The sequence below is a fragment of the Erinaceus europaeus genome, chromosome X (assembly GCF_950295315.1).
Source record: "Erinaceus europaeus chromosome X, mEriEur2.1, whole genome shotgun sequence".
NCBI classification, from domain to species: Eukaryota; Metazoa; Chordata; class Mammalia; order Eulipotyphla; family Erinaceidae; genus Erinaceus; species Erinaceus europaeus.
In genome coordinates, this window is record NC_080185.1 from 123,121,046 (window position 1) to 123,136,827 (window position 15,782).

The window sequence follows — 15,782 nt, forward strand, 5'->3', positions numbered from 1 at the left end:
GTTAGGCTGTCCCAAGAAGATACTCACTATGGTAGTGAAAACCACCGTTTACCCTAGTGTTGGGACTGGAGGGAGTTGACCCAATTTAGATAGAAGCCTGTCTTACAAACCAAATGCTCCTGATTCAAAGGATCACCAGCCCGCATTCCACATGTGCCAAGGATCCCCAAACCACCAAGCCACTGCAATGATTTTTTGATTATGGAAAGGAGAGCGAGATATCACTCACATGCTGTTTACTGCCTTCCATTTAATAGACTCTCATGTCTGGATACAGAAGCCTACAAAATTCTCAAATAAGTTGTCACAATTTCAAAAAAGAATTTTACATATAGAATAAATTTCTTTTTTTTTAATATTTATTTTATTTATTTATTCCCTTTTGTTGTCCTTGTTGTTTTATTGTTGTGGTTATTACTGATGTCATCGTTGTTGGATAGGACAGAGAGAAATGGAGAGAGGAGGGGAAGACAGAGAGGGAGAGAGAAAGACAGACACCTGCAGACCTGCTTCACCGCCTGGGAAGCGACTCCCCTGCAGGTGGGGAGCCGGGGGCTCGAACCGGGATCCTTCCACCGGTCCATTAATGCTTTGTGTGCACTTAACCGGCTGCACTACTGCCCGACTCCCTTAGAATAAATTTCTAAGGAGGTTCCAGCACTGTCCTTCAGTTAGGAAGCACACACATGGAGAGAGAGACAGTGGCGTGTGCAAAGTTTATCTCACTCCACTCTAGTCTACAAGGTCCTGGTGTAAGGATGGGACTCTACCTGCCGCTGCCAAGAAGGGAGGGCAGACTGAGTGGAGACCAGTCACCTGCTATGGGGCAGGCACAGCCGTCCGTCAGCTGTTGAGTCCTCTCAATAACCCAAGTGCGATGCACTATTCCTTTGTTCATAACTAAGGAGTCTGAGGACACAGAGCTTGCCCATAGGCTTACAGTAGTAAGGGAGAGAAAAACGGGAATCAAAGACTCTGGGCCCCAAAGGTCATGCTCTCTTTCTGTGATTCTCCAGGAGACAATTAAAGTGGAGGAAAAAACTAACTGCATTCAACCATCATCTTACTTGGAGAATAAGCTGTCCGAACAGAGCAAGACTGAAGTTGGAATTTTAAATATTTTTACGTATTATTGGGCAGAGACAGAGAGACACCTGCAGCCCTGCTCCACCGCTCGGAAGCTTCCCCCTACGAGGTTTGAACCCGAGTCCTTGCACACTCTAGTGTGTGCGCTGGCGTAACCAGGTGCGCCACCACCTGGCCACTCAAGTTGGAATTTTGTATTCCGTCCAATATCTAGTTTAAACAGCAGGTTTAACAATTACCTCAAGTTCTTTCATACGATTTGCAGAGTAATTAAGTTCTTCCTTTTTTGACTTCAGTGCTGTGAGCTCCTCTTGCAGATACAGAGCTTTTTCTGAAAGATTCAACCAAGTAAACATAGTGAACACAGAAGTCCTTTAATAATTTGTGGCCAGTCTGGCAAACCTAATGACCACGCTTTCTTACATTAAAATGGTAGATGATGGGTCAAACTATCAGTGGGCCAGTAAGAAGTGAGCCCAGCTAGCTACCTGACCGGTGGTAAGGAGCCACCATGGTCACGTGTGCTGAGTTTCCTCCAGACACCAACTGAACAGCTTTCCACTCAGAGAGCAGGGCCCTTCCACCAACAAATCTGAATTTCCCTACTACAGTTTTGTAGTTACTGCGTTGTCTTCACATAATCCAAGGCAAGGCCATGTAGATAATGAAAACAAATCTTCTGAGTGCAGGACTCTGTCAATTCCTAAAGAAGTGCTAGTCTTAGTGAGGCGGTCACAAAGGCAGCACACACACTGTGACCTTGCCGGCCGGCATCAGATAGCCCGCCCTGGCTCACTCCCAACAACCCAGCTGAAATCTCCACAAACTGGTCAGCTTTGTCCCCCTGCACTTGGGACTTCGTGGGCGTGCAATTCCAGCCCTCCCAGGCTGACTTTTTAAATTCTTTTTATTTAGGAGTGGGAGAGAGAAGGACAGAGAGAGACACCACCATTTCAGCACCTGGGAGTTCCCCAGGTGTGGTGGGCGGCCTCCCCATGTGTTGCTGGAGCATGAACACAGGGTCTCTCTCACTCCTGGCAAAGCTATCTCCCAGTGCCGGTTCAACTTCTTGCCATATGCAAGTTCCTAGAAACGTACTGAAGAATTGGCCCACTTGCCTACTCTTGGCCTAACAGATGCAAAAGTTTAGAAAATGTCAGGAACCATATATATATTTTAAAAAATAGGTCACAAGGGAGAGAGAAGCTAAAATGGAATTTTTCTTATTTACTGATAGCAGTAAGTTGCTGCCACCTTCTTGACAAATTCAATAAAGTTGGATAAAATGTTGCTGCTAAAATCACTGGCTTTTAGAGAGAGTGAAAGAGAACACAGCACCAAAGTTCCCTTTGATACGGTGGGGGCCAGGCTTGCACCTGGGTTGCGTGCATGGCAACGCAGCCCGCTAGCCACCTGAGCTATCGACATTTCAACAGCCTTAAAACCACTGACCTTTGTAAACACACAAAAAGTCAAACATGAAGGTTTACAAAAATGAAAAAGAATTACTTAACTTTGTAAAACTGAAAAGGCAAAAAAAAATTATAGGGACGATGAAGTGTATGCAATTGACCCAACTTTGGGAGTGAGTAACCTCTGTCAGAACAGTCAGCACAGAACACCAGACTCTCCCGACCCCACAAGCATCACCTTTACTCTTCCGCTCATCGTCCATGAGTCTATTAGTCCTAGCGATGTAGTCGTCCTTAAGTTCAAGTTGATACCTGAGAATAAGAATGGCTAAAGGTAAGTTCCTGTCGCTCCCCCTCCCTCTCAGCACCTATGGCACAGAGCTGCCTAGGGACAGGGAACAGGCCAATTTGTCCACTTCAGGCCAAGGGTTTCAATTCTGATTATCAAAGTATCAGCTGGCAAAACCCTGCTGAGATTCTGTAAATTTGGGTCTCAAACTCACACAAAATGTGTTTCTGTGAGGTTACTGGGAGCAATTATTTTTCAGCTGGGATCCACTGTTGCAAAAATTAAATTAAATTAAATTAAATTAAATTAAATTTGTGCCGTACACAAAAGACTCAAAATCTCAAATGACAGCCAGCCCCTTCCAACCCACCTGCCAAGATTCCCCCCACCTGCATCCAGAATAAGAACTTCCACCCCAAGGGGCTGAGCACAGAACTGAGAGTCAACTGCTCACAGCAGTCTATCTGGACCAGCAGTGCCCAAAGGCTCATTTTCACAAGGCTTTCCTTCGCTTCGTCAGCTGCCACCAGCTAGCTTTCTCGTCCAGAGGCAGGAGAAGGCAACAAGAAGCAATCCTGTGCTGAGGAGTCTCCAAAACCTGACACTTGGCCAAAGTCACACAAGGATGTTAAACCGTTCACTATCTCCATGGTGTTTACGACGTTAACATACGGCCAGGTGATGGCGCACCTGGTTGAACACACATTACAGTGCACAAGGACTCAGGTTCAAGCCCCTGGTCCCCACCACCAGGGCGAAAGCTTTGAAAGTGGTGAAACAGTGCTGACGGTGTCTCTCTGTCTCCCCCTCTCTACCACCTCCTTCCCTCTCAATTTCTAGCTTCTCTATCCAATAAATAAAGATAATAAAAAATTTAAAAAAGAAAGTTAACATACATACTTCTATTAACTTTTCCCCTCAAATATGAACAACTATAGGCATTTCTGTGTGTTGTTTTATTAGAGGAGCTCACATAACATGGGAATATATTACCTATCACTTGAAAAATAAGGTATTGAAAAGGCACTGTTTAAAAAAAATTATATTTATTTATTCCCTTTTGTTGCCCTTGTTTTATTGTCGTAGTTATTGTTGTTGTTACTGATGTCATTGTTGTTGGATAGGACAGAGAGAAATGGAGAGAGGAGGGGAAGACAGAGAGGGGGAGAGAAAGATAGATACCGGCAGACCTGCTTCACCGCCTGTGAAGTGACTCCCCTGCAGGTGGGGAGCCGGGGGCTGGAACCGGGATCCCTAAGCCGGTCCTTGCGCCACCTGCACTTAACCCTCTGTGCTACTGCCTGACTCCCTGGTGCTATTCCTTTTTAAAGTAGTATTTTAAAAGATAACCTCGGTCGAGCCCCTTCTCTGTCTTCCCCTCCTCTCTCCATTTCTCTCTGTCCTATCCAATGACGATGACATCAAGAACAATAATAACCATAGCTATAAAACAAGGGCAACAAAAGGGAATAAATATTAAAAAAAAAGAAACAAGACAACAAATAACCCCATCCAAAAACGGGGGGAGGACTTGGACAGAATATTCACTACAGAAGAGATCCAAAAGGCCGAGAAACACATGAAAAAACGCTCCAAGTCTCTGACTGTCAGAGAAATGCAAATAAAGACAACAACGAGATACCACTTGACTCCTGTGAGAATGTCAGACATCAGAAAAGGTAACAGCAGCAAATGCTGGAGAGGGTGTGGGATCAAAGGAACTCTCCTGCACTGCTGGTGGGAATGTCAGTTGGTCCAACCTCTGTAGAGAACAGTCTGGAGAACTCTCAGAAGGCTAGAAATGGACCTACCCTATGATCCTGCAATTCCTCTCCTGGGGATAGATCCTAAGGAACCCAACACATCCATCCAAAAAGATCTGTGTACACGTATGTTCTTGGCGGCACAATTTGTAATAGCCAAAACCTGGAAGCAACCCAGGTGTCCAACAACAGATGAGTGGCTGAGCAAGTTGTGGTATATATACACAATGGAATACTACTCAGCTATAAAAAATGGTGACTTTACCGTTTTCAGCCGATCTTGGATGGACCTTGAAAACATCATGTTGAGTGATATAAGTCAGAAACAGAAGGATGAATATGGGATGATCTCATTCTCAGGCAGAAGTTGAAAAACAAGATCAGAAGAGAAAACACAAGTAGAACCTGAAATGGAATTGGCGTATCGCACCAAAGTAAAAGACTCTGGGGTGGGAGGGTGGGGAGAATACAGGTCCAAGAAGGATTCAGAGGACCTAGTGGGGGCTGTATTGTTATATGGGAAACTGGGGAATGTTGTGCATGTACGAACTATTGTACTTACTGTTGAATGTAAAACATTAATTCCCCAATAAAGAAATAAATTTAAAATAAATAAATAAATGCGAAGATAAACCTTTTAAAAAAATGGACAGAACTTGACAAAATGAACTTAAAAAAATCAAACAACACTAAAAAAAAAGGGGGGAGGAGCTGGGTGGTGGTGGATCTGGCTGAGCGCACGTGTTACAATGCACAGAGACCCGGGTTCGAACACCCAGTCGCCACCTGCAAGGGGAAAGCTTCATAAGTGGTGAGAAGCAGTGGTGCAGGTGTCTCTCTATCCCTCCCTATATCACCCCTTTCCTCTAGATTTCTGGCTATCTATATCCAATAAATAAAGATAATAGAAACTAAACCTTCCAATTATCTTTACAAAAAAAAAAGTTGCCAGGTAGGTTTGATGCTTTTGCATGAAGATACTGTCCTCTGGGACACAAAATTTAGACTGTAGGCGTGCTATAGCCAGAGTGGCCTATGACCATCTTTCCTTGTTATCAGTTTCTGCTTCACATTGTTCATCTCAAGAGTTTGTTTTGACTCTGGTTTTGTAAAATTTTGCATAATACAAGGGAAAGGCTGACTGACAATAATGCAACCAGTAGGTAGAAGAATTTAGAAATCACTAAGTTGGTATGCTTCTAAAAACCCCTTCTGTTTCATTAGTTTAATCCCCCCTGCTTAACACTATGCTATTTACATAACCACTTCATTCTATTTACATAACCGCTGTTACCAAGCACCGCCCTCCCTCCAGGGCATTGGTGGTTCAGTGGTAGAAGTCTCACCTGCTCGGCCCCCTCTCCTTGTCACACCCTGATTTTCACCAGTCACTTTTCTCTCCACCCTCTCTGCGTCGCATCCTGTTCCCACCCTACTGGGCTAGTATATTTATAAGGACAAGATTGTTTGTAGTTTTTAGTTTAGCTTAGCTTGGTATAGATTGCGCTGCCTCCTGCATGAATAAAGAGATACTGCGTACAACCCAGCTATGAGTCCCAGGTCGTCTGTTACCTGCCCGTGAAGCCAGCCCGGCGAAAACAACATCACTAGATCACATCTTCATGCCCATGTGAGTGGGGTAGAGAAACGATCATCTAAAGTGACTACAATTGCAACTTTACATTTCATCAACTGAACAAACTGAACACATCACAAAAACCCAAAAGAAATCACAGACCCTCAATAACATTATGGTAAAAACAAGCAGAGCATGCTACTTTTTTTTTTCTTAATTTACCAGAGCACTGCTTAGCTTTGGCTCATGGTGGTGGTGGGGACTGAACCTGGCACTTTCGGCACCTCAGGCATGAAAATCTTTTTGCATAACCATTACGATATCTCTCCAGTCCCTAGAATGCTAGTCTTATCTTTCAAAACAAAACCTGAAACACTCACAGAAAAGCCCAGAATGCCAGTGAACACGTGCTTTCGAACACTGATCTTGCTGTGAAATAGTATTCAGAACAGCATGGCCACGCTTCCTGCAGCTCCATTCGGACATATTACTGCTGCAAAGCAAAGGCAGGAGCAAGGGGGAGGCTCATCTGGTGGAGAGCCAGCATCATGCCTGAGGACTTGGGAGCGCCTGCACTGGAGGAAGCAGTGTCCTAGGGTCGCAGCGTCTCTCCTCGGTCTTCTGTCGTTTCTCCCTCTGTTATTCTAACCCTCTCTTAAAAATAAAGTAAAATAGGGGGTCAGGCGGTGGCGCAGTGGGTTAAGTGCATGTGACGCAAAGCGCAAGGACCGACTTAGGGATCCTGGTTCCAGCCCCCGGCTCCCCACCTGCAGGGGAGTCACTTCACAGGCGGTGAACAGGTCTGCAGGTGTCTTTCTCTCCCCGTCTTCCCCTCCTCTCTCCATTTCTCTCTGTCCTATCCAACAACGACATCAACAATGGCAATGATTATAGCCACGGCGAGGCTGCAACAACAAGGGCAGCAAAGGAGGGAAAGGATGGCCTCCAGGAGCGGTGGATTCATGGTGCAGGCACCGAGCCCAGCAATAACCCTGGAGGAAAAAAAAAATAAAAATAAAGTAAAATAAAAAAAACAGCCACCAGGAGCAGTGAAATCCTGCAGGCACCAAGCTCCAGCAATGACCCTGATGGCAGAAACAACATACAAAAAAACCACAAAGCAATTACTTCAGAAGTTCATTCTTGAGTTTTTGGTCATAGGTCTCCTCAAGGGTCTTGACATTCAGCTCCCGTCTCTTGAGCGCCTCAGTCACACTTTTATTTTTTTCTTCTTGTAGCTTCTGAGTCCTGGAATTATCAAAAGTATATACAGCAAATAAGAAAATGACCACATCTGATGTAATGAACTTCAGGGGAAATATTTTTAACTCTACAGAATGAAATAATTATGTAAATAATTAATTACACAGGCCAGAATCCTCCATCTATCTCCTGAGTTGACCAAGTCATACTCAATCTGAACCACACTTCAGCGTGTGTGTGTGTGTGTGTGTGTGTGTGTGTGTTAGCCAGAGTGATCTCTCACAAAAGAAGCTCCACACTTAAATAGTGGTCACAAAAAATGGATAAAAATGATTACCATAGCCACTCAGGGGTGAAAGTTGTGTCACAAAGCTACAAAGCAAGCTTTGGTGTCCTCAAGAGTTTGTTTCTTCTATACTATTCTATACTACAATCAGAAAGACCCTAGCTAGGGAGAAGTTTCAACTGAATATTAAAGAGTGCTGAGAGACAGAGCAATAGACAACCAAAGCAAAAGAACTACCAAATACTGAAAAATGGAATGGTCTTCATAGTGAGATTCTACCACAAAACCAATTTCAGATCAAGGGAGTCAGGTTCCGGAGTCCTTAGTTCATGTAATGAAGCAATGAGGCAGTGCTATTACACACAGAAGAAAAAGATTATGTGTGAGCGCCCCCTGCTGGCTTGTCATTAGAGCAAAAGGGCAACAAATGGTTTATTTAGCTTACATGCTTAGAAGGGAGGAGGAATTGAGGAAGCATCTTAAATTTTACACCTTTCATTTTCTCGTGATCAATTTACCTCTTAAATACTGCTAAGGGAAAGCAAGGCAGCAAGAGAGAAGAAATTAAATTAATAGTGGTTATATGGGAGGACATTCTTCTTCTAGCGTTTGCCCTTCTTCCGTAGCCAGTCAACAGCATCAGGTTGAGCCTGATGTAAAGTTTCGAGACCTCCTTTGAATCTGGAGAGGTGGCAGTCGTTGACTATGTGGGTCATAGTCTGTCTGTAGCCGCAGGGGCAGTTCGGGTTGTCTCTGGCTCCCCAGTGATGGAACATAGCGGCGCACCGGCCATGGCCTGTTCGATAGCGATTGAGGAGGATCCAATCATAACGTGCCAGGTCAAAGCCGGGTTGACGCTCGCAGGGGTCTGGGATGAGGTGTTTGTTCTTTACCTCAGCTGACTGCCAGCTCTGTTTCCAAGAGTCTGGAACAGAGAAGTTCAGTGTAGGCGTAGGGGACCAGATTGGGTGACGAGACGTCAAGCGTTGGACAGGGTGGGCGAAGATATCTGCATATATTGGCAGGTCCGGTCGAGCGTAGACGTGGGAAATGAACTTAGATGATGCCGCATCCCGACGAATATATGGCGTGGCGATGTTGCTAAGAACTGGCAGCCATGGAACCGGGGTGGAACGGATGGTTCCAGAAATGATCCTCATGGAGGAATATAATTTGGAATCGACCAAGTGGACATGGGGGCTACGGAACCATACTGGGGCACAGTATTCTGCAGTGGAATAGCATAATGCCAGAGAGGATGATCGTAGTGTGGAAGCGCTCGCGCCCCATGAGGAGCTGGCCAGTCTTGCAATGATGTGATTCCTCGCGCCCACCTTTGCTGCAGTTTTTATGAGATGTTTGTGAAATGACAGAGTGCGATCGAGAGTAACGCCAAGATAGACTGGCTGGGCTTCATGCCGGATTCTCGTATCGCCAAGCTGCACATTAAGCTCACTGGAGGCCGAGGCATGGTGTAGATGGAAACAGATGATACCGTTTTTGCAGTGCTAGGGATTAGTCGCCATTTTTTACAGTCATCAGATATCAGAGACATGTCTTTCGTGAGTGTTTCCTCGAGGATGTCGAACTTGGATGCCTGAGTTGCACAGCAGATGTCATCGGCGTAGATGAAGACATGGGAGGACATGAACGAGATGGAAACAAATTCTAAAATGGAGTCAGATTCCCGGAGTATCTATGTTTATCACTGAACAGCAGATCCCAAAAGAAGCTTTAGTTTACAAACCACTGACTGGCTAGCTGGCTGTTAATTCCTGATAAGATCTGCAGGTGAAACATTTGAGAGCATTCCGAAAAAGTACACACACCACGATGAACAGCTTCACCCAAGTCCAAGTCAGGTCAGAGCCTCCATGCAGCCTTGAGGAGCTCAGCTCCCACACACGCACAAAACCATCGGAACTGAGTGGCTGGCTGAGCATCGGTGCAGACCATTTCTTCAAGGAGTCTGACCTCCCTCAAGCTACCTATCTGACCTTACTGCACACTGATGCTGCCAGAGTTTCCCTTTGCTTTCTTCTTACTGTCTAATGTTTTCCACCTCTTACTGTCGATCATTGGTTTACAGGGCCAGAGACTTTCGGGGATGAAGCTTCACACCTCTGTATGTGTGCAACACTCACCATATTCACCAAAATTCTCAAGTCATCTATCAGAGAGCGACGTTGCACATTTTCATTACCACCAGGGTTATCGCTGGGGCTTGGTGCCTGCACAACAAACCCACTGCTCCTGGTGGCCATTTTCCCTCCCCCCACCCTTCCTTTGTCCGTTCTTTCTTTTTTTTTTTTATTAGATAGGACAGAGAAATTGAGAAGGGAGGGGTGATAGAGAGGGAAAGAGAGACACACATGCAGACCTACTTAACAGTTCATGAAGCCTCCTTCCTAATAACCAATACTCGAATGTAAGTCAGATTTACTAGTTCTTCGCATTCTCATTCATTCTGAGTACCCAAAATTAACACGCGACTTACAATTCAAAATCTTCGATTCTTTGCTTCAGATCTGCTTCTCGATTTCTTAATGAATCTATGTCTTTTAGTAGAAGCTGTCTTTGCGCATAAATTTCTTTTGATTCAGTCTGTATAGGAAAGCATTAACTTTAGCAAGCAAACTAAAAAAATAAGACTGATCTGAACTAATGCACTACTTCAATTCCAGAAAAATAAGACATTTAAATGAACAATTTCACTTGAGAGACTTCCACCCCCTTTTTGTTGCCCTTGTTGTTTTACTGTTGTTGTGCTTATTATTGTTGTTGTTGATTTATTGATGTCAGTGTTGTTGGATAGGACAGAGAGAAATGGAGAGAGAAGGGGAAGACAGAGGGGGGAGAGAAAGATAGACACCTGCAGACCTGCTTCACTGCCTGTGAAGCGACCCCCCTGCAGGTGGGGAGCTGGGGGCTTGAACCAGGATCCTTACGCTGGTCCTTGTACTTCACACCCAACCCTCAAGAGACTCTTAACTGGAGATATGTTTTATCTATTTCTAGTCACAAAAGGTTTTACTCTCGTTATTATACTTAAAATCTCCTGGTCATTTGGCAAGCTTTTCAACAAAGAAAAAAATGAAATAATTATGTGCATTCAGCAATAAAACTTCCAAATAGAATATCTGAAATCCTGCTGTTGTTTCAAAGTTTCAGCTCACAGGACCTTCTGACCCAGCCTGAGAAGTGAAGAAATGGGCCACACCGCGCATCTGTGTCCACTGAGTACAGACTGGCTACACACAGACCATATACTGAATGGCTCACTGGGAGCTGTATATAAAGCGAATCTATAGTTCTCATCTGCAGAAAACTGACTCTCCGGTGAGGTAGAACAATCACACCAAGATGCAATGGTTTCACAGCCAAGGATAGAAAGACTCCAGGGCAGGAACCATGCCTGAACGAGTCAGCAAGCTTGATGTCAGGGAAGGAATCCCGAGGAGGAGGCACTGAAGCGGAGTGTGGAAGGACAGGCAGCTTATCAGGGGTAGAAGAGGGAGGACTCTGGGTGATGGGTAAGAGCGCAGAGCTTTTAATGAGGATAAAAATCTAAAAAAAAAAAAAAAAAGGATAAAATCTTCACCAGTGTCATCAAAGAAAGGGGCGTGGGGTCTGTTTACTGGCTGATCTGAATTAGTGTCAATCACCAATTAAAGATGAAGTGGGTATATACACAATCCAATCATCCATTTACTCCACAGCTGAAACAAGTCCAATTCTAGAAATGTCCTACTCAGATCACCTGGTGGTGGTAGTGCTGAATAACACTAGACCTCTTGCCTCAATCCAGTCTGCTCTAGAGGACACACCTGGGAAGGGAGCCCGCCTTTCCTCAGGGGCAGACCCAGTCCTCCTGCAAAAACATCACCCCCTCCCCCGCCCCTGCTTCACTCCGCCATCTCGTTAGTCCCTCTCCCAGGCAACAAGATCAAAAGGGCAGAGATGCCCCTGGCAACTTCCCTCCCCCAGGGACCTTCACCTTTGCTTCTTGGTTTCCTCCAACAGGTGGTGACACACCGCATTCAATTCTGCTCTCCACCTGAACGCTCACTCACCCTGCAACCCTGCCCTCTGGGTCAACCCTCATTCTTCTGGAGGTCAGTATTCCAGGGGCTGAGACTCCCAGCACTCCTCCTCTGTCACCTTGGTTACTAACTAGCCAGCACCCGCAACCCAGTGTCTCCAGGTCCTGAAGCTGCCTTCTCTTCTCAGCTCAGATAAGCTCAGATAAGCTGAGCTCTTCTAGCTGTGCCCTCTCCAACCTTACAAATCCTCCCAGGAGCGAGGGTGAGGGCGCACACACCCCGGCTGGATCTACCACAATTCCAGGCTGCCCGTCTGTCAGGACTGCTCTCCTGCCTGCCAAAAGCCACCAGTTCCCAACTCGCTCCTCCCTCCACGCACTCCCTGGCCCTCAAAAAACCTGCCTGAGAAGGTGGCACTGGTTCGAGTTCCTCACGAAGCTAAGAAAATTCTCACTCCTGACCCTCTCCTTCCAGCCCAGTGGCAGAGGAAGAAGGCGGCCTTCGCTACCCAGGCTGATGCTTCCGCTGTGCTCCTCACTCAGTCCCCACTGCTCTCATGACTCCCGGACCTTGATGCAATCTGCTAACAGCTCCATCAACTAACCACGCGGCGAATGACTGAAAATATTACCTCCTGGTGCTTCTGAATTCTCTCCAGGCTCATCTTTTCCCGAGTAATAAGGTCTTCAGATTTTGCTTGATACACTCTTTCAAATTCTTTTTGGAAATCAGCAAGCTCCTTCTCACATTTTCTTTTCTCTTCCATTTTAATTTTTGCTACTTCGGTGTCTTTAAAATATGCAAGCTGCCAATTGATCACAAATAATTGTAAATCACTGCTAATGATACCTCGATATATTTAGGCTTCATTCATCTGCAGTTCAGTCTCATTCACTATGCTTGGAGAATTCATTCAAAAGGCATAAAAACGAAAACAAATACACGCGACAGTAGCATTACCATTCACTAGTAGTAAGGACTCGAGACACTTCACACATACCCAAGACAGGGGGGGGGGGGTTAAAAGGCAGCTAAAACTGGGACCGGGTGGTGGCACGCCTGGTTGAGCACACATATCACAGTGCAAAAGGACCCGGGTTCGAGCCCCTGGTGCCCACCTGCAAGGGGAAAGCTTTGCGAGTGGTGAAGCAGGGCTGCAGGTGTCTCTCTGTCTCTCTCCCTGTCTATCTCCCATCCTCCTCTCAATTTCTGGCTGTCTCTATCCAATAAATAAGTAACGATATTTTTATTTATTTATTTTTAAAGCAGCCTAACCCTCCCATGAAAGCACCACGCTACAGCTTACCTTCTGGCACATTTCGACCCGCAGCTGGTCTTCTATTTCTCGCTTATACTCATTTAGCTTTGTTTCTAAACATTCTAATTTTGGACGCTGAGGGTAGGCACTTGCGAACTGATCATCAATAAGCTGGAGCTTCTCGGCTGTTAAAGACAGAAAGCGAAGGCAGAGAAACAAGGTCAGGTAAGCAGAAGCCAGAGGTCCGTCTAAAAGTTAAGGATATGCTTGTGGGACAACGCAGGCATGATGTCTGCAACCAACTCTGAAGCGCTGGGAAATCACGATGCACGTAGACACGGGACTGAACAAGTATGATACAACGGAGAAGCAGAATCTAGGTAGACAAGTGCTCACGGGAAGGCGGATTCAACTTCTCTGTATACTCAACATTTCAACAGAAATTGCTGGGGGTGGGGGAGAAAGCCGTGAGTACAGTTGCTGGCAGAGGGACAGTGGTATCTCTTTCCAGCTTTTTGGTATTGAGGCAGAAAGCTCTTTTCCTGACCTCTGGAGGAGGCTCAGGTTAACTGGCGCATTCCAAAGGATCGCCTTAAAATGAGTTGAAGAGGAAGTGCGCCTACTCCTCTATAGAGACGGGAACAGGTGCCTGTGGTTCAGGGGACTTCCAGGGTGCCAACCAACTCTCTGATGGCGCAGCTGAACTAGAGTTGGGTCTGATGATGGTGCCCCGCCTTGGCACTTTCCGTGGCACTCAAACCAACCTTGGATCGGAACCAACCAAATTACCGAATGTATGCCTGGATCTGCACTACAATCCCAATCACACTTTGCCCCAAACCCTCCAAAAAAAAGAAGACTAAGACTGAGTACAAGAAAATTAATATATTAATGTTTTTATTGATTACACATTAGTCACATTTTAGAAAAAATTAATTAACAAAGTACTAAAATTTATTTCACTTATTCTTTTTCCTGTGGCTACTGGAGATGTTTAAACCGCAGATGTGGTTCATGCAACTGGACAGCACTGCTCTCTATAAAGCATGCACTTTGTTTCTAATGGAACTAAAACCTGTATGCAGGGCAGGGGTAGATAGCATAATGGTTATGCGAAGTGACTCAGGCCTGAGGTTCCAAAGTCCTAGATTTAATCCCCAGCACCACCATAAGACAGAGCTGATCAGTGCTCTGGTTAAAAAAAAAAAAAGATGTGACCCTTCAGCCTGTGAGTTCCACTCGATTAGCCGATTAGCTACAGATTTCTTTCTTGTAAACCAAGGATGGAAAATAAAGCAGAGCAGGACTATTTCAGTTAGCCCATTAAAATAATAATAATAATAAGAAGAAGAAGAATACCAAAGGAGACCACCTGGGACCACAACAAGGCAGGACTAGAACGACTTGAGGAACCCACCATACCACCTGTGAGTGCAAACACGTGTGGCTCGTGGACAGGGAGGAGCCTAAGGAGAGACTGAGTAGCTGGTAACAGTCCAGCAGTTTACCAGTTGAGGCACCACCTCCAGTCTGTGTCACCAACAAAAAGACTGCTGAAGGGAGAAGAGGACTACCTAACACTCACCAAATACAACTGTGAGTCTCCACTGCTATTGCCCTCAGAGGCTGGAGCAGCAGAGGGGAAGGTCCTGTGCTGACATCTGGGAACAGAGAACTGACCAGGAAACTCAGGAGAAGAGCTACACCTCGGTGGGCTAGCAGTGGGGCTGTATAGTGGGAGCCTTTCCACATTGTTCTCCTGATGAGAACATGATGAATAATTGCCTCAGAACCTACAGACTGTAAACAGGACTTGTTTAGAAACTCACAGGGCCCAGCAGTGCTGCCCGGCTTGGCAGAGAAGCTGAATTGACCCTGGAGCTTTGGATCCTTGGGGTGTGAGAGTCTCTCTTGGTCAAGAGTGAGGGATTAAGCTAAGAAGCCTACTTATAGTTTAAAAACCCTCAGGCTCCCATAGCCTACAGGGAAGAAAGAGAACAAAAGAGGCTTTTAATAGCCTCTGTGCTCCAACTCAGGGATTGAAATATTGAAACAACTTAATTTCCACAACTGTGAACTCTTTAAGTACCTTACTTAGACACAAGTCAATCGAGGCAAGAGTGATCAGTAATTTGAAAAGTCCTGAGAGAGGGACCTCATAACATACTATATTAGAATGGTTAAACCAAGAAGAAGAAATATTGGAGAAATGAACGAGGACAAGAGTCCAGCTAAAAGCCCCCCAAAGGTTGAAGCACAAAATAGTGAGGTCAACATCCAAAGGCATGTTAAGGAAATAGTCGCAGGAGTTGTGTAAAGAGCTTGAAAGAATTGTCATCAGAAATGCAGAAACAACAAATGAGACCCTGGAAGAAAACACAAATTATCTCAAGGTTATTAGAGATCTGAAAGCTGAAATAGCTGAGCTAAGAACACAACTAACTGAACAAGCTAAAACAGTGTCAGAACAGGCTTACAAAATATATGAACTACAGAAAACAGTAGAGGGGGGAGAGAGAATAGATAGAGATATCTATCAGTAGATATCTATAACAGTATCTATATCTATACCAGTATACCTATAACAGTAGAGGGGACAGAGAATAGAGGCTGAAGACAGAATTAGCAAGATCGAGGATGAATTTGAGACAACTAAAAAAGAACTAGCAGATCTCAAAAAGAGATTAAGAGATACTGAAAACAACAACAGAGACATATGGGATGACTTCAAAAGAAATAAAATACACATTATTGGCTTACCAGAGGAAGAAAGAGAGAGAGGGGAAGAAAGCATTCTGCAGGACATAATAGCTGAGAACTTCTCTAGTCTAGACAACATCAAACACATAAAGGTTCAAGAAGTCCA

The 15,782-nt window shown here is 45.1% G+C and overlaps 1 protein-coding gene across 4 annotated transcripts in view; it reads right to left on the reverse strand.

Annotated features, from left to right (window-relative positions):
- The window catches only part of OFD1 (OFD1 centriole and centriolar satellite protein), a 57,945-nt gene that overhangs the window by 17,348 nt on the left and 24,815 nt on the right, over positions 1 to 15,782 (reverse strand). For all 4 annotated transcript variants that reach the window (XM_016185736.2, XM_060183034.1, XM_060183033.1 and 1 more), the window contains 6 exons: positions 12,965 to 13,101; positions 12,290 to 12,463; positions 10,113 to 10,219; positions 7,255 to 7,374; positions 2,737 to 2,810; positions 1,326 to 1,417 (listed from right to left, as the gene is read on the reverse strand). In XM_016185736.2, coding sequence (XP_016041222.2) covers positions 1,326 to 1,417; positions 2,737 to 2,810; positions 7,255 to 7,374; positions 10,113 to 10,219; positions 12,290 to 12,463; positions 12,965 to 13,101 — 704 coding nt within the window. The remainder of the gene's footprint in view (positions 1 to 1,325; positions 1,418 to 2,736; positions 2,811 to 7,254; positions 7,375 to 10,112; positions 10,220 to 12,289; positions 12,464 to 12,964; positions 13,102 to 15,782) is intronic.